Raw genomic sequence first — 21,775 nt, 5'->3', positions numbered from 1 at the left:
TCCTCGCCGCCTTGCCGCTCTCATCTGACATGAGAGATCTTTAATTGATTCCTTGTTTCCCTCCACAGTGCACTGGTCAAGGCTGCTTTTTATTTTGGCTTGTTTGCTTGTTTTTTAAAAATATATTATTTCTTGCTGTGCAGCAGCTATTAAGGCAAGAGGCACATGCTTCAGGGGCTAGAAGAATCCCCTCCTTTTCACACCTCCGAACAAAAAGGACAGTCGCCTCTTTCATCTGCTGCATGTGCCTAATGCCTTCCAAACAAAGCCCAGGCTGAGTCCTACTCTGGATGGCAAGGGAATCTGGAGCCCGAGCAGCCCAAGGGGACCCCCCCTCCTCTGAGGGTGAAGATGGCTGCCCACCCTGAACGCCTCCCTTGCGCTCCCACACAGCAAGGACCGTTGGGCCTGTGCAGGCCATCCTGGCCCTGAACAAAACACACGCTGCAAGGGGGGCGAGGTGGTGGTGGCCTGGCGCATCTGAAGGATGCTGGAATGAAAGATACCGGAGAGCCAAGCAGTGCAGAACCATTCACATTTATTAGTTCAAATATCTAACACTTGCTAAACATGCGTTCAACACTTATTGGTCACATTTCCACAGGTAGTCAAGTCACCGAGAGGAGCTTGGGAGCTGAGGCAGACAGGCACGGGAAAGAGGTGCCGGGGCAATGTTCATTTGGCCAGAGCGTCTCAGGACAGAAACGGCTCCTGAGGCAGGAGAAAGGGGCAGCGGCACCCTGCCCCCCGCCCTGCGGCCTGCCCCAGTACTCTAGCTCCAAGCATGTTAAAACATAACAGCTACACATTCACTATTTGTTATGTTGCAGTGACACCCTGCTTTCCCTGATTTATTACAAGGGATTATGGGAAAAATGCATTCTGATCAGTCTGGTCAAGGGATGCTGTTCTTCCTCCGCGTGCTTGCTGGGGAGCGCAAAAGGCAACAGAAGCGGATCGAGGCAGAGGAACTGGCGGGAGCCAAAGGGCATGCCTGTGTTATTGTCTGCGTGCGTGCAAGCCAAGTGCGCGAGTTGAGGGCGGTCCAGCCAAAACCCAGTTACAGCATCATCCACTGTGTGCATGCATGCATGTACATGGCACGTGTAAGCACACCTGGACACTCCTCCGTTGTCAGTGGCCAGGTGATGTACACCACAGCAGCTGCCTACTCCTGAGCTGGGATGGCTCTTGGCAGGGTGGGGGGAAACTGCGCTCGAAGGAGCAAGTAAGGGATGGAATACATGAGCTATGGGTGGATCCCCAGATCCCCAATAAATGTAAAAAGAAAGTGGTGGTGCGAGGCTGGCCGAGTGCGTGTGTGCAAGCGTGCACTACTGCAGCTCTGCACTGAAACTGCCAAGAGCAACCTATTCCTTGCCTCTGCGGATATCTGTGGATATCCAGATAGGCTGGACTGCAATTTCATCGTTCCCAGCCTTCAGCTGTAGTGAAGACTATGGGTGCCCCATGCAGCCGGTGCCCTTTGGAGACACCCCCCTACCCCACCTGGCCAAAGATGGCAATACAGCAGCAAGAAGAAACTGCCACTCTGCAAAAAGAGCTGGAGACACAGCAGCAACCAACAGAAACATGCACGCCCAAAGCTGTTTTTTCCTACTGCATTTCCACTCGGGATTTTTTTTAAAAAAACAACAAAAGGATTTAAAAAATGCTTCGTTTTTTCACATAATCCCTTTGAGATGATAAACAGGATGTCACACAAGAGGTAGTTTTGTTATGGAAACCGAGTCAATAATGTTAACTAGTACAAGACATTTTCATACATAGGAAAGAAAAATATTTCTATCGCAAAAGACGGCTCAGTTGAGGTCAACAGGTGCCCGCACGGGGCCGGTTCGAGCCCAGTCGGGGGCTTCTCTGCCCAGGCCCGTTTGGGGCGATGTAGCCCCCTCAGCAATCGCGAGGGGGCAAGGAGGCTTGAAACGGGCCAGGAAAGAAACCCAACTGGGGGTAGCAGCCGCGGCGGTGGCGTTTCTCTGGGTTCAATATAAATACATATCCCTGAGTTTCCGTGGGCGGCGCAACGGGCGCACACGGAGAACCCAGAGAAACACCACAGATCGCTGCCACCACCACTGGATGGGGCGTCACCTTGGACTGGCGGATCGTCACCTAAAATACAAAAACACCTTCACCTAGTTCATACTCCTGCTCCCCCCTCCTGCCACCCAGGGCAGGCCTGATTGCCGCATCAAAGCCTGAGAAGAAAAAGAAATGCCACCATCTTGGTCTCCGCAGACCCCGTTGCGTTGTGGAGCTGGACAAGCCAAGGAGGGACAGATGGCGACAAGACACAATGACTGGAGAGGGGGAGGGTGAATGGAGCCCCCTCACCCCCTCTCCCATCCTCCTAATTCTTTTTTTTGGGGGGGGGTTGTTTGCCTTTAGAAAATAAAATATTGAAAAGATAAGAAGTTCAAGTTTATAAACAGCAAAAACAAAAATGAAAAGGTTGGTTTGAAGGACTGGACTGAAAAGTAAATGGGGAATTCAGTTTCCCTGCTCAGCTTCTAAAAGGGGCTGCTGGGGGGTGGGGGAAGAAGGAGCCTTTGGGGTCGAAAGCCACTGAAGCAGCTCTCATTGCGGGCCAACACTGTGGAAGAAGGGAAAGGGGTTCCTGTTGCTTTTCCTGGGACAGTGTGTGCACTGGCGGGGCAGGCAGCCTCTCTCTTCCCATACTCGGGATAAGGACTATGCCAGAAGCACGCTTTAAAACCTCTGTTGGGAATCCTGTTATGGGAGGTGGATTGTTCAAAGCCAGAGGCCAATGAGCTCCAGGAGGAAGAAGCCACAGATAATTCACACTGCTAGCTCTCCCCACCCCCCCACCCCAGCATTAAATTATTATACAGCCCCTTTGCAAGATGAGCGCTGAGTGAAAGATGGCAGAGAAAGAGAATTCCAACCTTTGTAGGGTGTCCTTCAAACCAAATTCACAAATCCATCTAGTGAGTGACCTACGGTCTCTACGCCTCTAGCTACATTCCTATTTTCTTCACATAATACCTGAGTCCACAACGCATTTACATTCACTTTACCCTGTTTCAAACCTCCAAGTCGTTAGCGGACTTGGTTGCAGGAGGCATTAATGGCAGCCCAACAAGTCACCTTCTGGCTTGCTACATTAGCCTCTGGCTGGTGCCTGGATGCAGCTTGGCTTTTCTGCTCCCACATATAAGCAGAGCCTTTGTCAACAGAGGACGCTGCTAACACAGAGAAAAATGGGCTTACACAATGGCCAGCGAATGGTCTGCTCACATAACATCCCCCCCCCCAGCTCCCACTAACAGCTCAAGCTGTTAAAGGCAGGTGAGGGTGATACATGTCTCCCTCCAAAGTCAAGACACCTTTGAAATATTGGGGAGGGGGGAGAGAGAGATGACAGAAAGCTTCTGAAAATCCCAGGACCACATGCGAGTTTAAAAGCTGGTTATTAAGTGGCCGAGAAGGGTCAATCCCCAGTTTGTGCAAGATATGCCTCCACGCTAGGCATGCGGGCAAGCCAGAAGGTGACTTAGTCATTGGAGGTATCGTGGACAGCTCTTTGCAAAAATAGTAACAACACCAATGTTCTGGCAGGCAGCACTTTCTAGTTTTGCAACACAGACGGGACGGACGGACAGACAGACAGACAGACAGACAGAAGGGCAGGCGGAGAACATCATCGCATCTTCCCGCTGCCCTTTGAGGTATATTATATCAAAGCGGAAGGGACTTCCTGAGACAAAAAATGCTGTTTGGACTGATGGAAAGCGCAGGGGCCGCCGCACCAGTTTGGGGGATTCGCGAAGCCACGCAGAAAGCCAGCCAGCCCCAGCTGTGGCCATTACCCGTTTCACCTTGCTGGAATCAGCAGCAGCAGCAACACTGTTGAGGGAAGGTTAGCAAAGCAAGCCCAGAGGCAGCGTCCCGGGGGAGCGTCCCAAAGCGAACGCGGCAGAGGCCAAAGAGGCGTCGCGCAGGCCGGGGAGGCGCATGTGTTGGGTCGATGCGGTGGCGCCTGGCCCTCGATCCTGCCTGCCGCCTTTGGGCTTACGGCTCTTGGCCACCTACGTGCCTTTCCTACCTACGTGCCTCGGGCTCTCCCCTAGAGATGTGCCAAGTGTCCGAATGCAAAGGGACTGGAGGTGGGGCTCAGTGAGTTAAAGGCGGCTGTGGCAACTTTGGAGGGGTGTGTGCGTGTGCAGGTGGTGGTGGAGTAAGACGGGCTGGGGAAGAGGCACTTGCCTCTGCAGTCGGTCAGCGCCGGCCTCTTGCGGCGTGCCAACGACAACAGGCCAGGTACAGTGGGTGAAATGAGCCAAATAAGGAGGTGCTCTTTCCTCTTGGAGGAGCTTCAGGTAGTTTAAAAATAAAAAAAAGAAACGAGGCTGGGGAAAAGCTCCTCCGCCCCTCCTGCGGACATGCCTCGAGAAGCAGCGACTGCTGTGGGCATCAGGAAAGCAGCCCGAGACGGGCCTCTGGAAAACAGGGACAACGCCTGCTCGGTGCGCACGGGGAAGGGCGACTTCCCCACGCAAACAAGGACGCATCTTGGCAGCCCAGAGGGGGCCGAGGAGAGCAGGGTCTGGAGCGCATCCAGGGGGAGCCTGGGGCCGCTTCCCCCATGAGTGGGCGGGGAAGCGCTGAAGGCCGCATCCATTGCCTGCCTGGCTCGTCCCTCCCCCACGGGGAGGGCGGGAAATGCCAAGGACAGAGCCCCCCCGGGCCCGCCCACCCTCTCCCCTGCCACGCCCTCTTTCTTGTAACGTGCAGGGATGTAAGGTAACCCCGCTGTGGGGTCTGGAGCACCAAGAGGTAGCATGAGCCCATGTGGAGTGGAGAGTCTGGAGGGCTGCCTGGGGAGGCCTCCTGGCTCTCAAGGGAGAGAAGGGGCAGGCAGGCACAGCCACTGCGGCCACCCTGTCGCTTGGCACCTTCTCTAGGGGAGGAGAGACCTGTGGACAGCTGATTGCCTGGCAGGATGAACACCGTGGGCGTGACCCACGGGAAAGAATGAACAGCACCTTCTCCTTGAGGTAGTCTTAGTCGTCGGCCCAGCCCAGCCCAGCCCACCCCCCCACCCCCCCGTACAAAAGGTCTAACCCCAACACACTGCCACACACATCTTCACATTCTGTAAACTGCAAGAGAGGACGCGATTGGGCGCATTCGGACGGAACGCCGTGCGCGGGGTTGAAGATCATACATTCAACTCTGTCGTGAAATAAATATTACAGGAGACGAGTAAAAAAACAAAAACATCCCCTCCCGGATTCTCGCCACCACAGCAAGGTGACCCACGGCCCGCCACAGCCGTCCCCATCGGCCGGGCTGCAGGCTCATCCTCTCCCTCCCCCTTGCTGGAGGAAGGCGTGGCGGCGCTCGCTCACTCTTTGCTCACGCTGGCCTTGCAGGAATGCAGGACGGCCTTAAACAGGAGGGGCAGCTGCTCCAGCGGGACATTCACCATTTTTCCTGTCGAGGCAAGAAACCCAATGAGTCCTCGCCCCACATCCTAGGGTGCACAGCACCTCCCGCTCCTCCCTCCACGCCTGCCACTGTCTGCTAAGGTGGCTGGTGGTGGGGGCTATAGGGCCACCTGCCCAGCTGCCGTTTCCTGAGGGCGGACGACCAGAACATCAGGAGAGCCCTGCTGGATCAGACCAAGGGTCCATCTAGTCCGGCATTCCGTTCAAACAGCGGCCGACCAGCTGCTGACCGGGAACCCACAAGCAGGGCGTGAGCACAACAGCACCCTCCCGCCCATGTTCCCCAGCCACTGGTGGACATGGGCATACTCCCTCTGGTACTGGGGACAGCATAAACTAGTGGCCACTGGCAGCCTTACCCTGCATGAATTTGCCCAACCCCCCTTTAAAGCCATCCAAGTTGGTGGCCATCACTACATCTTGGGGTAGCGAGATCAGGGGACCCTGAATGGGTACAGAGGGACACTGGAAGCTGCCTGACACCGAGTCAGACCCTTGGCCCATCTAACCCAGTACTGTCAACACTGATGGGGAGCAGCGGCGCTCTGGGAATTTCGGCAGGATTCTTTCCTAGCCCTGCCTAGAGATCGAACCTGGGACCTTCCACGTGCAAAGCAGGGTCTCTACCGCTGAGCTATGGCCCCTACAGGTGATGCAAGGTAGCGGTAGGGGAGGGAAGCGGGAGCCAAGTGGCACGGAGCCACAGCTGGAGGACCCAGAGGCAAGCAAGGCTGGGGTGGGGGCCTACGTCACTGGACTCTGCTGGCCTTCAAAAACGTCTGCTGTGTCGCACACGCTTTGGGCCTTACCTTGATCTCTCGCCTGCCAAAACCTTTGGTTAGAAACCATCCCCTTTGGCAAGTAAGCAGTTGGCTCCTGGAAGACGACAGGCCACCCGGGCTAGGAGTGCCCTGCACAACCACCTTGTGAAGGGAGACAAGGCGGGGGATTGGAGGTCGGCCCCTGGACATCTCGGGGCCTTTGGCAGATGGTGGCAGCAGCCTAGCCATGAAGGGGGTGGCTGTCCCTGGTCTCCTTTCTGGAACTGAATGCTGGCGCACGTGCACACGCCCCCCCCCCCCCCCCAGCTGTCCTGGATTTCATTGTGGAAGGAAAACCCCGCAGTCTGGCAGGCGGAGAGGGAGAGGAGAGGCCGGAAACGCTGCCCCTCCTGCCCTGATGTTGCTGCTGCCTTCCTCCTGTGCCAGGGCGCTTGCCAGACCTCGGATCCTCACCTGCAATGTATCGGATCTCTGGCAGGCACATCATCAGGTCTGGGAACCGGCTGGGCTGATGCGGGTACTTGAACTCCATGAAATCCTGGCAGACGTACCAGTAGCGTTTGTTCAGCTGCTCCAGCTGGGAGGCGTTTGCCAGACCTCGAATGTCTGAACGGAAAAGGGCGCCCCCGCCCCAGTGAGCAGGAGATGGGCAGCGGCAGCCATCGCCGCCCGGCTCGGCCCAGCCCCGTCAGCAGCTGCAATGCCAATAACAGCCACTGGGGGCAGGGAGGGGGAGGGGAGGACTCCCCCCACCCACCCTGCTCTGGATGACTGTCCCAGGTGCGACGATCACCACAGGCAGGGCAGGGGGAGGGAGCGAGCCATCCCGGAGGGAGCCAAGCCTACAGCAGGCTGAGGCTCCATGGCTCAGCACCCAGGAAGGGAGGGAAGAGCCCCCCACCCCCTGCACGGTCCCTTTGCTGCCTTACTGAGCCCAAGCAAACACTGCTGCCCAGAGCGCCCCGTGGACAGGTTGTGCGGCGCACAGGGCCAGAGGCCCCAGGCTCTGCAGACACCCCGAGCATCAAGGCAGCAGCAGGGGGCAGACGGAGGGCTGGGAGACCGGCGAAAGCACCTCCCAATCACAGGAGTGGCACCTGCTGCACCCCCCAGGCTGGCACGTCTATCTGAAACTTGTGCCTGCCCCACAGCGCCTCGGATGGGTGGGGAGTGAGCCCAACTCAAAGTTTCTTCCTCGGCCCAGGGTTCCCGCGAAGAGCGAGGGGACACCTGATGTTTAGGGAGGGGCTTCCTCGGCTGCCACCCCCCCCAGCCTTTTCTGGGCCGTTTCTTCAGCCACAGGGCCTGGCCCCAATCCCGCCAGGGGGAAGGAAGGACGTGGCTTGCACAGCAGCAGTGTCTGCCAGGGAGCAGGAAAGAGAGCCCTGCGTCCACTCACCTTGGTTGAGGAAGTTAATGGCTTTCATGCAGGCGTACTCCTCGTTGCTGACTTTCAGCTGGCTGAACTTGCGGTACAGGTAGATGAGCCGCTCCATCACCTCCATCCCCTCTTCGCTGAACCTGCAGGCGGGAGGGAAGGCGCTCCACATCAGACGAGCCCTCAGGAAGCTCCAGACCCCCCAAGCCAAAGCGAGAGGCTCCTCCAAGGAGCTGGCTTGCTGCCTTCTCCCTGGCCTGCCGGTGGGACCACAGTTCCCGGCTGGGGTGGAAGGCAAGATGGCTAATCCAGTTCAAGGCCGCTCCCTGGACGTACCTTGGTTACGCCCTTCGGGACCAGCCTGGGGGCTGCCTTGTTTCCTGCCGAGGGGGTCCAAGAAGGGAGGGAAAGAAAGGACGGCAGGGAGCAGGAGCAAGGGCATGCAGCAGCAGGCGGACCAGTGCCCCAGGCTCCCTGATCCGCCTGAGGCAGGGAGGTGAGCAACCGAGCGCGTGAGCTCCCCCTCGCCCTGTCCAGGCAGCAAGGAAGCGGAGGCAGCTGGGGGCACAGATGGGAGGACTGCTCAGGGGCCCAAATGGGAAGCACAGGATGCGGCCTGCACCCAGGCCAGGCTGTTTGCCGGGCTAGCCCGGCGGCGGCGGCTCCGTAAGGTCTCGGGCAGAGAGACTTTTCCCATCACCTGTCACTGGGCCCATTTAACTGGAGAGGCCCGGGCTGGGAAGCGAGACCTGCGGCCTGCAACTGGAACACATCTGCGTTTTGTGCACACACACAAACTCGGGGAGAGGGAGCAGGGCTGGGGAGCGTGTCCAGACCAAGAAGTGGCTGCCGCAGCAGCAGGACCAGCTGCCCTCGAAGGTCTGCACACGCCGAGCACAGTCGTCCCCCTTGGCACCTGCCCCCAGGGGGGCCACGCAGCAGCTCGCGCTCCAGGCAGCCCAGCACTGTTGGCTGGACTGGCAGCCGCGGCTCTCCGGGGATTCAGGCAGGCGTTTTTCCAGCACTACCTAGGGATGCCGGGGATCGAACCTGAGACCCTCTGCATGCAGAGCAGGGGCTCCACTCCGGGGGGAGGCAGGGCCCCACTTTCACTCACTGCTGAGGCCATTTAGGGAGTCTCTGCCACCCCCCGGGAGGCTGCCAGGAACTTGCACGTGCTGCTCCGTAGGCCTGGGGGGCAGGAGGGGCTTCACCAGCCATCCCCCCAACAGAGTGGCTCAGAAGGGGTCTGGGAAGCCCAGACCGGTCTCTCCTCATCCAGTGTCATCCTCCCTCTGTCCGATCCCACAGCTGCTATGAATCCAACAGCTATGAATCCAACGATACCTCTCCTACTAACTCACATAGTAGCAGCCTTTCCTAACCTGATGGCCACCAAATCTGCTGGGACTACAACCCTTACCACCCCCCAGCCAATGGCCATGCTGACTGGGGATGATGGGAGCTGATATCTGAAAGGCACCCAGTTGGGGAAGGTTGTCTGTGGGGGGCACGCAAGAACGTCCAGGTGGTCCAGAGCTCCCCTCCTGCAGCAAGCTCTGCCACTCACACGCACATCAGACAGCCATGGGAGATCTGAAGCCATCTATCAGTTTAGTGGATGAATTCCAGCTCCGTATCGACTGTCCTCCCGTCACGGCCTCCAGAGCTGCCCTGCCCTGCGGCCCACATCCTTCCTTGTCCTGCCGCCTGGCTTGACAAGGGATGGGGCTGCCTCTCGCTGTATCTTGCCAGCATCTTCCCGCACAGGGACAGGCCTTTGGCCCAGTCACTCCTCCTTCCGGCACAGGCCGGCCCACGGGCTTCCTCTGGAGTTATTTGTGGGGGGAAAAGAAGCACAGCGGAGAAATCAAAGCTGCCTGAACTGCGGGTCAGCTCTTCAGGAAAGCAATTTTGGATGTGATGAAAGCTGCCTGGCCAGCTCATCTGTGTGCTGCCTGCCCAAACCGCCTCACTCTCGCCCAGAAAGCAGAGCTCCTGAAGGTGCAAGAGGCATCAGCAAGCGCCATCGCCTCCTTTCAAGGCACTCTGTGCCTCCAGAACCCCAGGCCAGCTCCAACTGGACACTGGAAAGAACAACAGGGGAAACGCCCATGTTGGCCCCCATTCATGAGCTCCTCGCTGCGTTGCGCTGAGCCACCTCTGGAAATGGCGGTCCCGCTCATTGCAGCCTCCCGGCCCACCCGGGCCCCACCCGAGCCGAGCTGTGGCTGGTGCAACTGTGCGACGTCAAATACAATTCCCGATAAGAGGCTGATCAGATGAAAAAGGTGCTATAAATTTGGTGCAAAACTGCAGAGGCATAGTTGGGGCGGCAGGAGAGAAGAGGAGAAGAGACAAGGTTTGATTTAGTGAGAGGGCAAGAGTTTCAAGGCAGCAGAAACTGTCACAGGTCAAGGATTCAGGAGGAGGACTGGGAAGGGGGAGACGGAGGGACAGATGTGTGTGGGAGGGGGGACGGTTAAGCCCCACACTCCACAGAACCGCGGGAGCCAAGTGCCCTGGGATACTCAGGGGTGCTCAGCTGGACACAAGAAGGCCACAGTCCCTTCACTTTATACTGAAAGCATCTGGGAAGTTTACAGCCCTTCTGCATCGTGATTTTGGCCCTGGGTGACATTTTCCAAACTGGGGGTCCTAAAAGGAAAGGGGAAAAAGGAGCCACCCCAAAATTAAGGGACCCGAAGGGCTCCGCAAAACACCACTGGTCAGTGCTGGGCTTGGGCGCAGTGCTGTGTATCTCTATTTCCGCTCAACAACTGCTGATAAGGAAATATGGGAGGCCAGGCAGTGCAACAGACTGAGCTGGACGAGCATCGGAGGCCAGGTGATTTGGGGGGGTGAGGGGAGAGACCCCTGCCCCAATCTGTCCTGTGTTGCTATCCAAACAAAGCGGCCTGGCCCTTAGGAAGGCCTCCCTCTCCCCTGATTCACGAGCAGCAGGGTCACCAGGAGCATCTGCTCGCCGTGTGTCTTGGCTGGTGTCAGGCACATCACCGGGCGGTTCAAATTTACGCCACAGAAAACAATCCCCACCTCTGACCCCAGGGGTGGGGCTGGGGTCTTGCGTTCTGCGATCCCGGCCTTCGTTCTGAAACGCCTGGAGGTGGCGGGCCAGCCGGCTGGCGCACCCTTGCTGTGAACCACCAGGACCAGGCCTTCTCCGCACGGCTAGGGGGAAACGGAACCCGCTGTCCGGCTGTGCCTCTTCTCCTCCCTGCAGAAGGCGGGTGGCTCAGGAAGGGCCTCTTCGGAGGGCCAGCACCAGCTCCCCCACTACACACGCTCTCAGCCACCTCTGGGAAAGGCAGAGCCATCGTTCCGGTCCCCCAGATGCTGATGACGGCTTTGCCACAGAAGCAGGAGGGAGACCCACGGCACGTTCCACTCCTGCCAGTGCTCTGCCACAGATGCAGGACACCATAGCAAAGGGTGTGGTTTATGAGCCCTCCAGCTCTGCCACATACTGAGTTGGGTGCCTAGGGGTGGAGGAGGGAGGAATCTCAACCTCGGCACCTCTCTCCGCCGATACATTCGATAGGCTGAATAACCCTGGCCTGCTTTATAAGGCTGTTGTCAGCATTGCTGAGATAGCGAGTCCGAAGCACTCTGCGGACTTGAAGGTTACCATTTTTAGCGTACGACAGTACTCAAAGGCAAGGAAGGCCCCTGACCACTCGGGGAAGGGAAGCCGGGAGCTCCACGCAGAGCCTCCCCAGCAGTGCAAGGACAGAGGCTGCCCTGAGGTGCCAGTCCCTTGTTCTCCCTCAAAGAATACAGATGGTTTCGGTGGGTCGCTGGGCTGTGCCCCATCTGCCAGCCCCCAACCATTTCTGTTTTGTTATAATTAAACTGAGGGTGGGGGAACTTCGGCTGGCACACCAACTATGCTTGTTCCTGGACAGGGATAGCCTAGCCACAGGGATCCATGCGCTGGTAACCTCACGATTAGACTACCGCAATGCGCTCTGTGTGGGGCTGCCCTTGTGCGTGGTTCAGAAGCTGTAGTTAGCGCAGAACACAGCAGCCAGGGTGCTCACTGGGGCACCCAGCTGTGCTCACGTAACATCTGCATTAAAAGAACTGCATTGGCTGCCTATTAGCTACTGACCCACGTACACGGCTACATTATGGTCCTGCAGAGCCCTAACAACCAGGAGAGCTAGTGGAGTGCCTTCCCAGGCGATTGGCAGAGGAGGCCTTGCTGGTCATTCCAAAAGGAAAGGCATGTCGCCATGCAATGCCCCAACAGCAGGCCTTCTTGGTAGCAGCACCCACCCTCTGGAAAACCCTCCCTCATGCAGGTCGGGAGGCAGGAAATGTGGCATCTTTCAAATTCGTCCTGAAAACAGACCTTTTCACTCAGGCGGTAACTAAATTAATCCTGCCGCTCCATCTTACTGCTCCTTGTACTGCTTTTATTGTAACTGGAAGCGTCTTTAATGTTGTGTTTTTAAAGTTGTATTTCAAATGTGATTTTAATACTTATCTGTGAACTGCTTAGGGATTTTATTATATCTAGTGGTGTATAAGTGTCACAAACCAACAAACCGTGCTTGGGCTTCAGGCAATGCTTGCTTGAGTGTGGGGCTCCATGCGGGGACCCCGCCTGGCTAAGCTGGCGTGAGTCTTGGGTGGCCTCCTAAGTGACCCCCCTGGGCCCAGTGAAGTCCGAGCCCATCTCCCCAGGGCCACCTCAGCCCCGTCCTCACCTGTGGAGCTCGTCATCCGAGGGGGAGTACTTCGAGGTCACGTCAGCCAGGTCCCCGAAGATCTGCTTGCTGTACACGGTGAGGGAGGACAGCAGGATCAGCTCCTGCCAGGTGGAGCTCAGGAGGCAGGTGTAGTCCTTGATGGACAACTCGCAGAAGAAAGGCAGCTTCTTGATCCAGCCGATCTGCCGGAAGAGCAGCTCGTCCGCCAGCCGACAGAGCAGCGCAAAGAGCTCGGCCTGAGTCACTTTGTACCTGCAGGGACCCCGAGGGGAGGAGGGAGACGGGTTGTGACGGGGGCGAGGGGGATGGGTGCAGCCAGCCATTGCCGTTGAGGGCAGTGCCCCCCAGTGGCAACAGCAGGGACCTGCGGGACCCACCCCTGAACCGGAGAAAACTTTGCGGACACCGGAGCCAGCAGACAACCACCCGCAGGGGACTGCCAGAGCACTCACCCCTCTTCGATCAGCATGGGGGTGCCTAGGGGTTCGAGGTCCTCTGCAGACACCAGCTGGCTGATGAGGAGGCCGTGGGACTGGGGGTCGAGGCTTCGGGGCTGGGGAGGCAGCAGGGCTGAGTGAGCCGGGCAGCTCAGAAGGTGCGGAAGGTACTGGTAGGGTGCGGACACTGGCGTCCCCATATACTGATCCCTGAGTGCAGCAAACCCGTTCAGCTCCACAGACCTGCTGGAAGAGGCGAAGCAGCATTGAGAGGCGGAAGGGAGGGGAGAAGCCCGGCGAAAGCCTCGGGGAGGCGCCAAGCCCGCCGACCCGACTGCCATTTCTGGCCAAGGGCTTGGGTGGCGTGCAAATGCAGGCAAGCCCTGCCCGGGACCTTGCCCGCCCCCCGCCAGCTGCCTCCACATCTTCCCCCCTCAGAGTCCCACCTTGAAGACGGGGTTGAGACTGGGGAGGGCTGGTTGCTCTCAGACACCCCGTTGCCTGGGGAGCTGTTGTCACTGTCCCCATTGTTGCTCCAGGAGATGTTAGCCTCCCCCTCGAATTCTTGCCCAGACATGATCCGCTCAATCTCTTCCTCGGAGATCTGCCAGAGGGAAGAGACAGGCAACAACCACCGGTGGCTCAGGCTGCCCTCCACCCTCTGAGACTGAGGCAGCAGGCTTCCCTGGGAACAGGACTGGGAGCAGGTCCCGTGGCTGAAGGATTTTAATGGGAGGAGAGGGAAAGATGCCTCTGGGGCAGACTCTAGACCCACACTGGGCCTTGTCTCGCCAGGCCCAGGCTCTGCAGCAGCCAGCATCAAGCACAGCACCACTTGCCCCCTCCACCGGCAGCCCCACGTTTTGGGGGGAGGGATGAGCTTCTGAGGCAGGGAACAGGGCAGTCCCACCGGGTCCGAGGTGGTCCTGGGCAAGGCACCCTCTGTCTCACCAACCCTGGCGGGCACCAGTGGCTCTTGGCTCTATCTCCTGTCCAAAAGGGACCAAGCACTGGAACGTCCTAGGGCAGCTTTCCCCAACCTGGTGCCCTCCAGTTGTGTTGGTATACAACTCCCATGATCCCTGGGGAGTCACCCAACACAACTGGAGGGCCCCAGGTTGGGGAAGGCTGTCCTAGAGACTTCCCCAGCGACTTTGGGCTCTGGCTTAAGTTTGTGACAGTGGCTGCTTTCTCCAAGGGATTCTTTGCAGCTGGTTCGGGACCGGATGAGGGCCAAGAAGCTGAGGCTGAATCCAGGCCAGAGAGAGGAGCTGTCGGCTGGTGTGGAGGTAACTGCTCTCAGAAGAGGTGCTCTGCTTTTTATGAACGGGGCTGCACTCCTTAAGATGCAGCTTCACGCCGGCTCTCGGACCTGCCCAGAGTGGCCAAGAGAATGTTTTACAGGCTGAGGATGGAACGTCCTTGAGGCTGCTCCGGAAGCTGGAGCTAGTGCGGAACGCAGCAAATAATCAATCAATCAATCAATCAATAAAAAACAGCTGTGGGAACACCTGGCTGTGGTCACTCCTCCCCACGTGACATCCAGATCAGACTTCTCCCGAAGAGCACCTGGAGACCACGACTGGGTCAGACGGCAGCCGCTGGATGTTAACAGGGGCCAGCTCCTGAGAGACTGGAGCTGCAGTTTGGAGACAACCTCATGGACTTCCAGCTGGTTTCTGGGCCCAATTTCATGTATTGGTTTCGACCAAGCTTCCCCAACCTGGTGCCCTCCAAATGTGTTGGACTTCAACTCCTGTCAGTTGCAGCCAGCATGGCTAATGGTCAGGAATGCTGAGGGTCGTAGTCCAAAACATCTGGAGGGCACCAGGTTGGGGAAGGCTCCTTTTGACCTTTACAGTGGTAGACTGTCTGGGACTGGGAGACTTCAGTGACTGCCTCCTCCCAGGCAAATGCAACTGCTGCTACAAAGGCCCTGCGCCATGTTCCCCCACAGTGTGTGCCTGGGCCAAGGAATATGCAACTCTCTCCCCTGGGAGGTTCCTCTTGCTACGACCCTGCCAGACTTTGTTCCAGATGATATGTGTGTGCGCGTGCGAAAATGGGACTTATAGTACCCTGACAGCTGGGCTTCTGAAGATGTATTTTGCTGATTTTTCCTGTTAGTTCCTGGCAATTTGTCAACCGCTGATGGGTGTTCCTTCTATTTTATAGTTTACTGAGGGGTGATCTTGCTTCTACTGGCTTTGGGCTAGTTTGTAAGCTGCTTCGCAGACCCTGGTGGATCAAAAAAGTGGGGTGGAAATAGCTCAAGCGGATAAACAAAAAGGAAGAGGGCTGCTGCCTCTTCACAGCTCATTCCAAAAGCACACGACCGGACACAGTTTACCACGATGCTGCTCTGCTCTGACTTTGAGGAATGGGAAGGGAATGCCGGGGACTTACTCTCCAGGGATCCTTATTACCAGGAAGTTAAGACTGTGCCTTGTGGAAGAAAATGGTGACATTTCTTGCACGAGGAAGGATTAGAGTTTCTCAAGAGGCCCTGTGCATTTTCCTGGCAAAAGGCCCCAGAAAGTGCCGTTCCGTGAGACCATTTGGGTGTTATGCTGCTGCTATATTAAAGCGAGACGCGGAAGGCTGGCTCTCCCCTTCCCGAGTGGCCATCTGGAAAGCAGCCATCATTTCTCACTTGTGTGGCAGAAGCGATTGGGCTGAATTACCCGGCATTTTACAAGACATCTCCAGACAAGCCGGCCCATCAATCAGCCAGACATTTACTGGGTGCCCTGCTTGAGACAACTCCAGAAATTGCGCTCTGATCACGGGAAGATTTACGGAGAACTTGGCAGGCACTGAAGGGCTTATGCTGGCTTAGGGGAGGAGGAAGAGCTGCTCCTGTGCTGGGGGGATTGCCAGCGAACACCCAGAGCCAGCAGGGAATGGCTGGGCCGGAACATGGAGTGCTGCTACCCCGAAGGGTGCAGCTGATGGATACCCCCCCACCCCAGCCATCCCTACGTGCAGCACTCAGGGAAACGCACACCTGCCCCCAGGAACAGCTTCCCTTCCTACCAAGGCTGCCCCAAAGCACGCTGAGGTGCAGCAGTCAAGATGAAACTGAGAAGTGCAGAAAGCCCCCTCCCCCCAAGGAAAGGTGCATTACTACCCCCTCTGTCCAACCCACCGGGCCGGTTGCCCCCCACCCTCCTTCAACACAACGTGTGCAAATCCAGGTCAAGTTTGACCTTGCTGAGTTGCACTGAAAGGAAAGGGAATGAAGACTCTCGTCTTTGGCTCACGCCCAACACAACGGACTCGGGGCTCCTCAGGGTCACGGTGAGAGAAGAAAGACAGGCAAAAGCCACCTGGCCTCGGACACCCAACAGGTAGCTTACCTGGACAGGTCCAATGCTCTTGTTCCTGCCTCCAGGCATGCCATCTTCGCGGATTGCTGCGGTGGGAAACACAAGACAAGTGCAGCAGGTCAGGAGTGGGCTCGGGGTACCCTGGAAGCACCTCTGGCCAGTATGGGACAGCATGTATCCTGGTGCTGCTGCACGAACAGAAAGGATTCCCCCCAATCTCCCACCAAAGATGAGTACCAGGCAAGCCCAAGCAGCTGGAGAAGGATCCATGGCTGCAGCTGACAGCCCCCAAACATAGGGGTCGCGGCCCCGCACCCCCCGCTTCCCCTTCCCCAAGGATCCTTTTTCAGCGGGACTGACTCCTGGCCCCTGCAGAGTGCTGAGCATCCGTGGGGTCTAAACATTCCCACGCTGGCTGGGAATGATGGGCGTTGCAGTCCAATCCCTCTGGAGGGTGTCAGGTTGGGGAAAGGTGGGTTAGACAGACAGGACCCGATTCCCTCCCATTTCAAGACACATGGATCCTTCAGAGCTGTTTAAACTGAAGATACCTAAGGGTCAGTTCTGCAATTTCTACCTCCAAGTGTTGCACAAGACATAAAACAGGACTTGAGTGACAGGGGCCTCTCGGGAAGCCAAGCACTCACAGGAACCACATTGCCTCCCCACCAAGCTCAGAGGATCCAGCTCTGCCAGCTGGCAACGTAACACTTGGCGATGTGCAGCACTGACTGGCCAGAGCCTGGAACATCACACACACACACACACACACACACACACACACACGGGTCAGTTTCGCAACGTAGAAAAGTGTTGAGATCTTCTGTGCCCTTTAAATAAGGTGTTGAGTGAACTTAAGTGCATAAATTGTGCTTTCAGCAATTAAAGACAGGCAGGCAGTCCACCTGAAACACACTGGGGTAGAGGGGAATGGGATGATGAGACCAGCATTTGCACAGATCAGCAAGAATGCCTGTCGACTGCTTTACAAAATCAGGTGTGTGGAGGAAGAGAAAAAAGCATCCAGCAACTCCTAGCTTAAGGTGAAGGTTGCAAGAAGGTCTCCTTCCACCTGCAGCAGGAATGGGAAATAAAAGCACTTCCTAAAACCTCCGTTTGTCTTTCTGGGCCACTGCTGGGTGCCACCAGGGCTCCCTCTAGTGGCTACACTTAAGAGCTGCTGCTGGCTGCCACCGCTCCCAGGAGACAGGCCTGAGCCCACGGCCTTGGGGAAGGCAATTATTTATTTGTATTCATTTACAGGTATTTATGCCCCACTCTTCAACCCTAGAAGGGTTTCCAAAGCAGCTAGACATTAAAAACCAGCAACGGATCAAATCAGAACAAGACCACCACAGAACACTGGCGGATATTAAAACCAATAAACCCCCCTCTGTGCCCCAAAAGTAAGATAAAACAAAGTATCAACCCATTTAAATGCTCTGGGCAAATAAAGAAGGTCTTCACCTGGTGACCAAAAAAAGATAACAAGGTTGGCCACCAGGTGAGCCTCTCTGGGAAGGGTGTTCCAAGGATGGGTCACTACCACTGAGAAGATGAGCCTATTTCGGGTCATGCGCTGGCACACTCTGGGACAGCCAAGCCTATCCCCACCCCACGACTTTTCTTAGTAAGACTGGATGGGGTACCTAGGCATGGGTTGTCTGCCTGTCACCTGCATCACCCCCACGCTATGCTTCAGTGAAAAAGGGCATCTGATTTGCCCCCCCCCCTTCAAATAACACTCCGAATTTATCCTTGTGCTGCAAGAAGCTTGTGAGTTTTTAATGAGCTGCAGGAATTCTGTTTGGGGAGCAAATAATATCTCCAAATGGAGGTTTGGCTGAAGGCAACAAGGTAGAGGGTCTTCTTGGTGGCAGCCCCCCGACTATAGAATACTCTCCCCAGTGTGGTCTGCCTGGCTCCAACACTGTCATTGTTTTGGTGCCTGGTTAAGACCACTCCCAGGCATTTGACAGTTTATGATAAGGCTTTTAAATGCGTCCTGGGGTTTCTTATTGCTGATGGTTAAAGTTGTTTATATTTTTGTATTTAAATGGGATTTTTTATTATGAAACTATATTGTACTTTTAAGGTTTTAATCTTTGTAAACCACCCAGAGAGCTTTGGTTGTTGGGCGGTATAGAACTGTAATATAAGCTAAGCAGGGTCAGCCCTGGTTAGTACTTGGATGGGAGACTGCCTGGGAATCAGGCTTCCTGCAGTGAGCAGGGGGGGTTGGACTCGATGGTCTTGGAGGCCCCTTCCAAGCCTATGCTTCTATATATGATATGCAGAAATGAAACGGAGGCAAAAGGCAACATGTCTACCTCTGGGATGCCAGCCTGCGTTTCTCACCAGCGCCCAGAAGGGGTCACGCTGACTCCGTCTCTCTGTCTCTCCCACACACACGCTCCCTCTTTCCTTCCTTAGCGGGAACAGCCAGCGCTTCCAACCTAACAGGGTCACAAAGTCCTCCTCACATCTGGGGTGCCAATCCCAATGGAGCCGAAGCTGCACCTCCCTCCGGCTCACACATAACCAAAAAAGAGCTCCCCACAACTCGGCCTTCAGCTGGCCAACTGAAATCAAGTAACTGCTCTCCTCCTCCCAAGGAGCTATGCGTTGGTCTCCAGATCTCTGTCCCACCAAACATGGCTCCACAGAGCTCTCAGGGAGGCTAACCAAGAAACCCAATTAGCATTACGCACAAAGCACAGATCAGCCATAGAAATAAAGATCTATCAAAAATGTAAGGCAGGACTTCAATTAACACCCCTCTTCTTTGAACCCCCAAAATGCAAGTCCAACTGAAACAAAACAGATTTGGCCCCCCTCCTAGAAAGCCTGAGCCGGCTTGGGGGCGGGGCTTGGCGAGGGAGTTCCACTGTGGCGCCACCACAGAAAGGTCCCTGCTGCCTGTTGTCCTCACTTGTCCCCAACAGTGACAAGGGCTCAGAGCACGGCCGCCCTCAGATGATCTCAATGTGGGTGAGGTATTCCCTAAAGTCACCTGGAGCAGGAATTAAGATAAGTGTTTCAAGTTGGCTGGGGGGGCAAGATGGCACCGGGCATGCTCAAGTTGAGCAATTGGGTGCTTGACTGGACCTCAGACAATCTGGATGTTCAGTGGGTGGCATGCAGCTCTGTGCCAAGCTGTGTGCCCCCTGGGACAATTTTATTTATTTATTTATTTATTTATTTATTTATTGCATTTATACCCCGCCTTTCTCCCTCTCGCAAGGAACTCAAGGCGGCTTACATTATCCTCCTCCTCACTGTTGTATCCTCACAACAACAACCCTGTGAGGTAGGTTGGGCTGAGAGTCTGTGACTGGCCCAAAGTCACCCAGTGAGCTTCCATGGCCAAGTGGGGACTAGAACCCAGATCTCCCGGCTCCCAGTCCGTCACTCGCACCACTACACTACACTGGCTCTCAGAGAATTCCCAGAAGCCTCCCTCAATTCCCAGAAGGAGCCTTCCCCCACCAGGATGGGCTCCTCTGAGCCTCTCAAGAATGAACTCTAGCTGAGGGCTGATACAGCATCAGCTTCTTCAGCTCAGCTTCCAGCTTTGTGGGTCTCAGAGATACACCCAGGAGCTCAGGTGGCCCCAGAGGCAAAGCATCAAGCACTGAATGTGCAAACAGCAAACCAAGGATTTATTCGTAAACATAGAGAGAACAATGTATCTTCACTTTTTAAAAGAATGCACCCTAAAACAACAGGCAGTCTTTGAAGGATTTAATGGCCCCTTCCGCTCAACTAGAGCACCTAAGCAGCATTCCCCAATCTGGCGCCCTCCAGATGTGTTGGACTACAATTTCCAACACTGGCCATGCTGGCTGGGAAGGATGCGAATTGCAGTGTGGCACATCTGGAGGGCACCAGGTTAGGGGAGGCTGATGTAAAGCAAACGGCAGAGGGAAATGGTGCCACCCCCACTCCCAGACTGGTCTACACAGATTCATCTGACAGTGACAAATATTCCAACGTACAAAAAACTGATTTGGGCTTTTCATTTGGTCAGTGTTATCCATCCTCCACACCGTCAGATGAAACTTTGGCAAGGCTCAGCTGCCTGGTCCCCGTTTTCCATTGCTACCACCACTGCTGGGAGAAAACAAGGACTCTCTCTCAACCAGACAAGATACTGGTCAGCTTAACCACAGGACAGGTGGCTTGTGGGAACAGCTCAACAAGGGATCATGGTTCCTCCCTCCCACCCCAACATTTCAGCCCTAATTGGGGTTTCAATGGGTTTTGTTTAAAACCCTGCAAATGGCAAGCGCCGCAGGGGGGCAGCCTCTCCCCATCTTAGAGCTGGTTTAGCCCCATTTTTACCCAGCTGCGAGAGATGCTCTACAGTTAAGGTGGCTGGGCTTGCTCAGCATTCTTTCGTTAAAAAGCCTACACATTAATTAAAAAACAGGTCCATTTGTCCTACTGGCATGAAATCTGGCTCAGAAAATCTAGCTGCTAAGGAGGGGAATCAGGGCAAATGTGTAGAAGAATCCAAATGAGGAAAGGCTGTGTGATACGAAAAAAAGTATTTTCTTTGAGGTGCAGGATCCTCCCTTTCCAACATGCCAAATTCCTCCCATTGACGGCTTAGATCATGTCAGTACATAAAGGATGTTGCCAGGGTCTCCCACACAATGCTTTTTGTGAAAAGTATTGTCATGAGATGTCAAAGTCCTCGTTTTAAGTGGGAAGTGACGGAGGGGCAACTTGATGCTATGCCTGGCCCAGGCAGGTCCTGGGGACACACATGGAAGGGGAAACTGTGTTAGCAAACTGAAGCACATGTCTGTTTGACAGACTGACCCGTTCCAGGATGTTGTTGGACCAAAGATGCTTGCAGCAGAAGCTAGCAGGTGGCGGAACAGGGCAGTATTATGCGCACATGTTTGTATTTTGAGACGGTTGCTGCTGTGACTCTCCCTCTTTGGCCACCAGCCCCTATCCAACTCCTCTGCAGGTTAATGGCTGTGGGACCTCAAGGTGACTGAGGCCACTGCCCAACGCATCCTCTGCCCTCAGCCTTGTGACTTTGTCTGCACCTTCTGCCTTTCAATCTTGTGCCCCTCCCTCCATTTATTTATGTATTAAATTTGCATCCCTTACCTCCAACACATTTGTGATCTCAGGATGGCTTATGAGAAAAACAACATAATAACCCGTCATATCTAGCCCCTCATGACACACATTTGCCTTTTCTCAAACCCAAATGGAAGCATATGGGGTAAGGAGGAGGCCATTGTGCCATTAGGCAGTACCCTGGGCTTCAGTGTTCCCCCAACCTGCAGGGGAATAGGGCCGGGACCAAGGGAAGGGTGTGCAGGTAGGCTACGCTGTAAGCAAGCACCATATGTGAGACTGTAGAATGGGGGTGTTGACCTTCTTTTAGCCTGAGGGCCAGATTCCATACAGGAGAAGCTCTCAGGGGCCGCATTCCAACCTTTTAGAACGGGGGGAAGCCTGCACAAAAGCTGGGAAGCCACCAAACAACTGGGGGTTGGGGGGAAAAGGGTGGGGCCAAGGGAAGGGGGCGTGGCCATTTGGGGAACCCCAGCAGGCCAGACTGGGACCCCAGGCGGACCAGATTGGAATCCGGG

At 55.8% G+C, this 21,775-nt stretch overlaps 1 protein-coding gene across 2 annotated transcripts in view; it reads right to left on the bottom strand.

Annotated features, from left to right (window-relative positions):
- Positions 1 to 5,146: 5,146 nt before the first annotated feature.
- NR6A1 (nuclear receptor subfamily 6 group A member 1) overlaps positions 5,147 to 21,775 on the bottom strand; it is a 116,536-nt gene continuing 99,907 nt past the window's right edge. The window contains exons 5-11 of one of the 2 annotated variants that reach the window (XM_084821228.1): positions 16,188 to 16,243; positions 13,275 to 13,432; positions 12,844 to 13,074; positions 12,389 to 12,643; positions 7,677 to 7,798; positions 6,731 to 6,883; positions 5,147 to 5,481 (exon numbers count right to left, since the gene is read on the bottom strand). In XM_084821228.1, the coding sequence (XP_084677354.1) occupies positions 5,393 to 5,481; positions 6,731 to 6,883; positions 7,677 to 7,798; positions 12,389 to 12,643; positions 12,844 to 13,074; positions 13,275 to 13,432; positions 16,188 to 16,243 (1,064 nt within the window). In that variant the 3' untranslated portion in view covers positions 5,147 to 5,392. The remainder of the gene's footprint in view (positions 5,482 to 6,730; positions 6,884 to 7,676; positions 7,799 to 12,388; positions 12,644 to 12,843; positions 13,075 to 13,274; positions 13,433 to 16,187; positions 16,244 to 21,775) is intronic. The other variant, XM_084821229.1, reaches the window with a different exon arrangement.

This window comes from Heloderma suspectum, chromosome 14, assembly GCF_057233095.1.
Source record: "Heloderma suspectum isolate Gila_16-S chromosome 14, 16-S_ref, whole genome shotgun sequence".
Classification (NCBI taxonomy): Eukaryota; Metazoa; Chordata; class Lepidosauria; order Squamata; family Helodermatidae; genus Heloderma; species Heloderma suspectum.
This window is presented reverse-complemented; position numbering and strand designations above follow the sequence as displayed.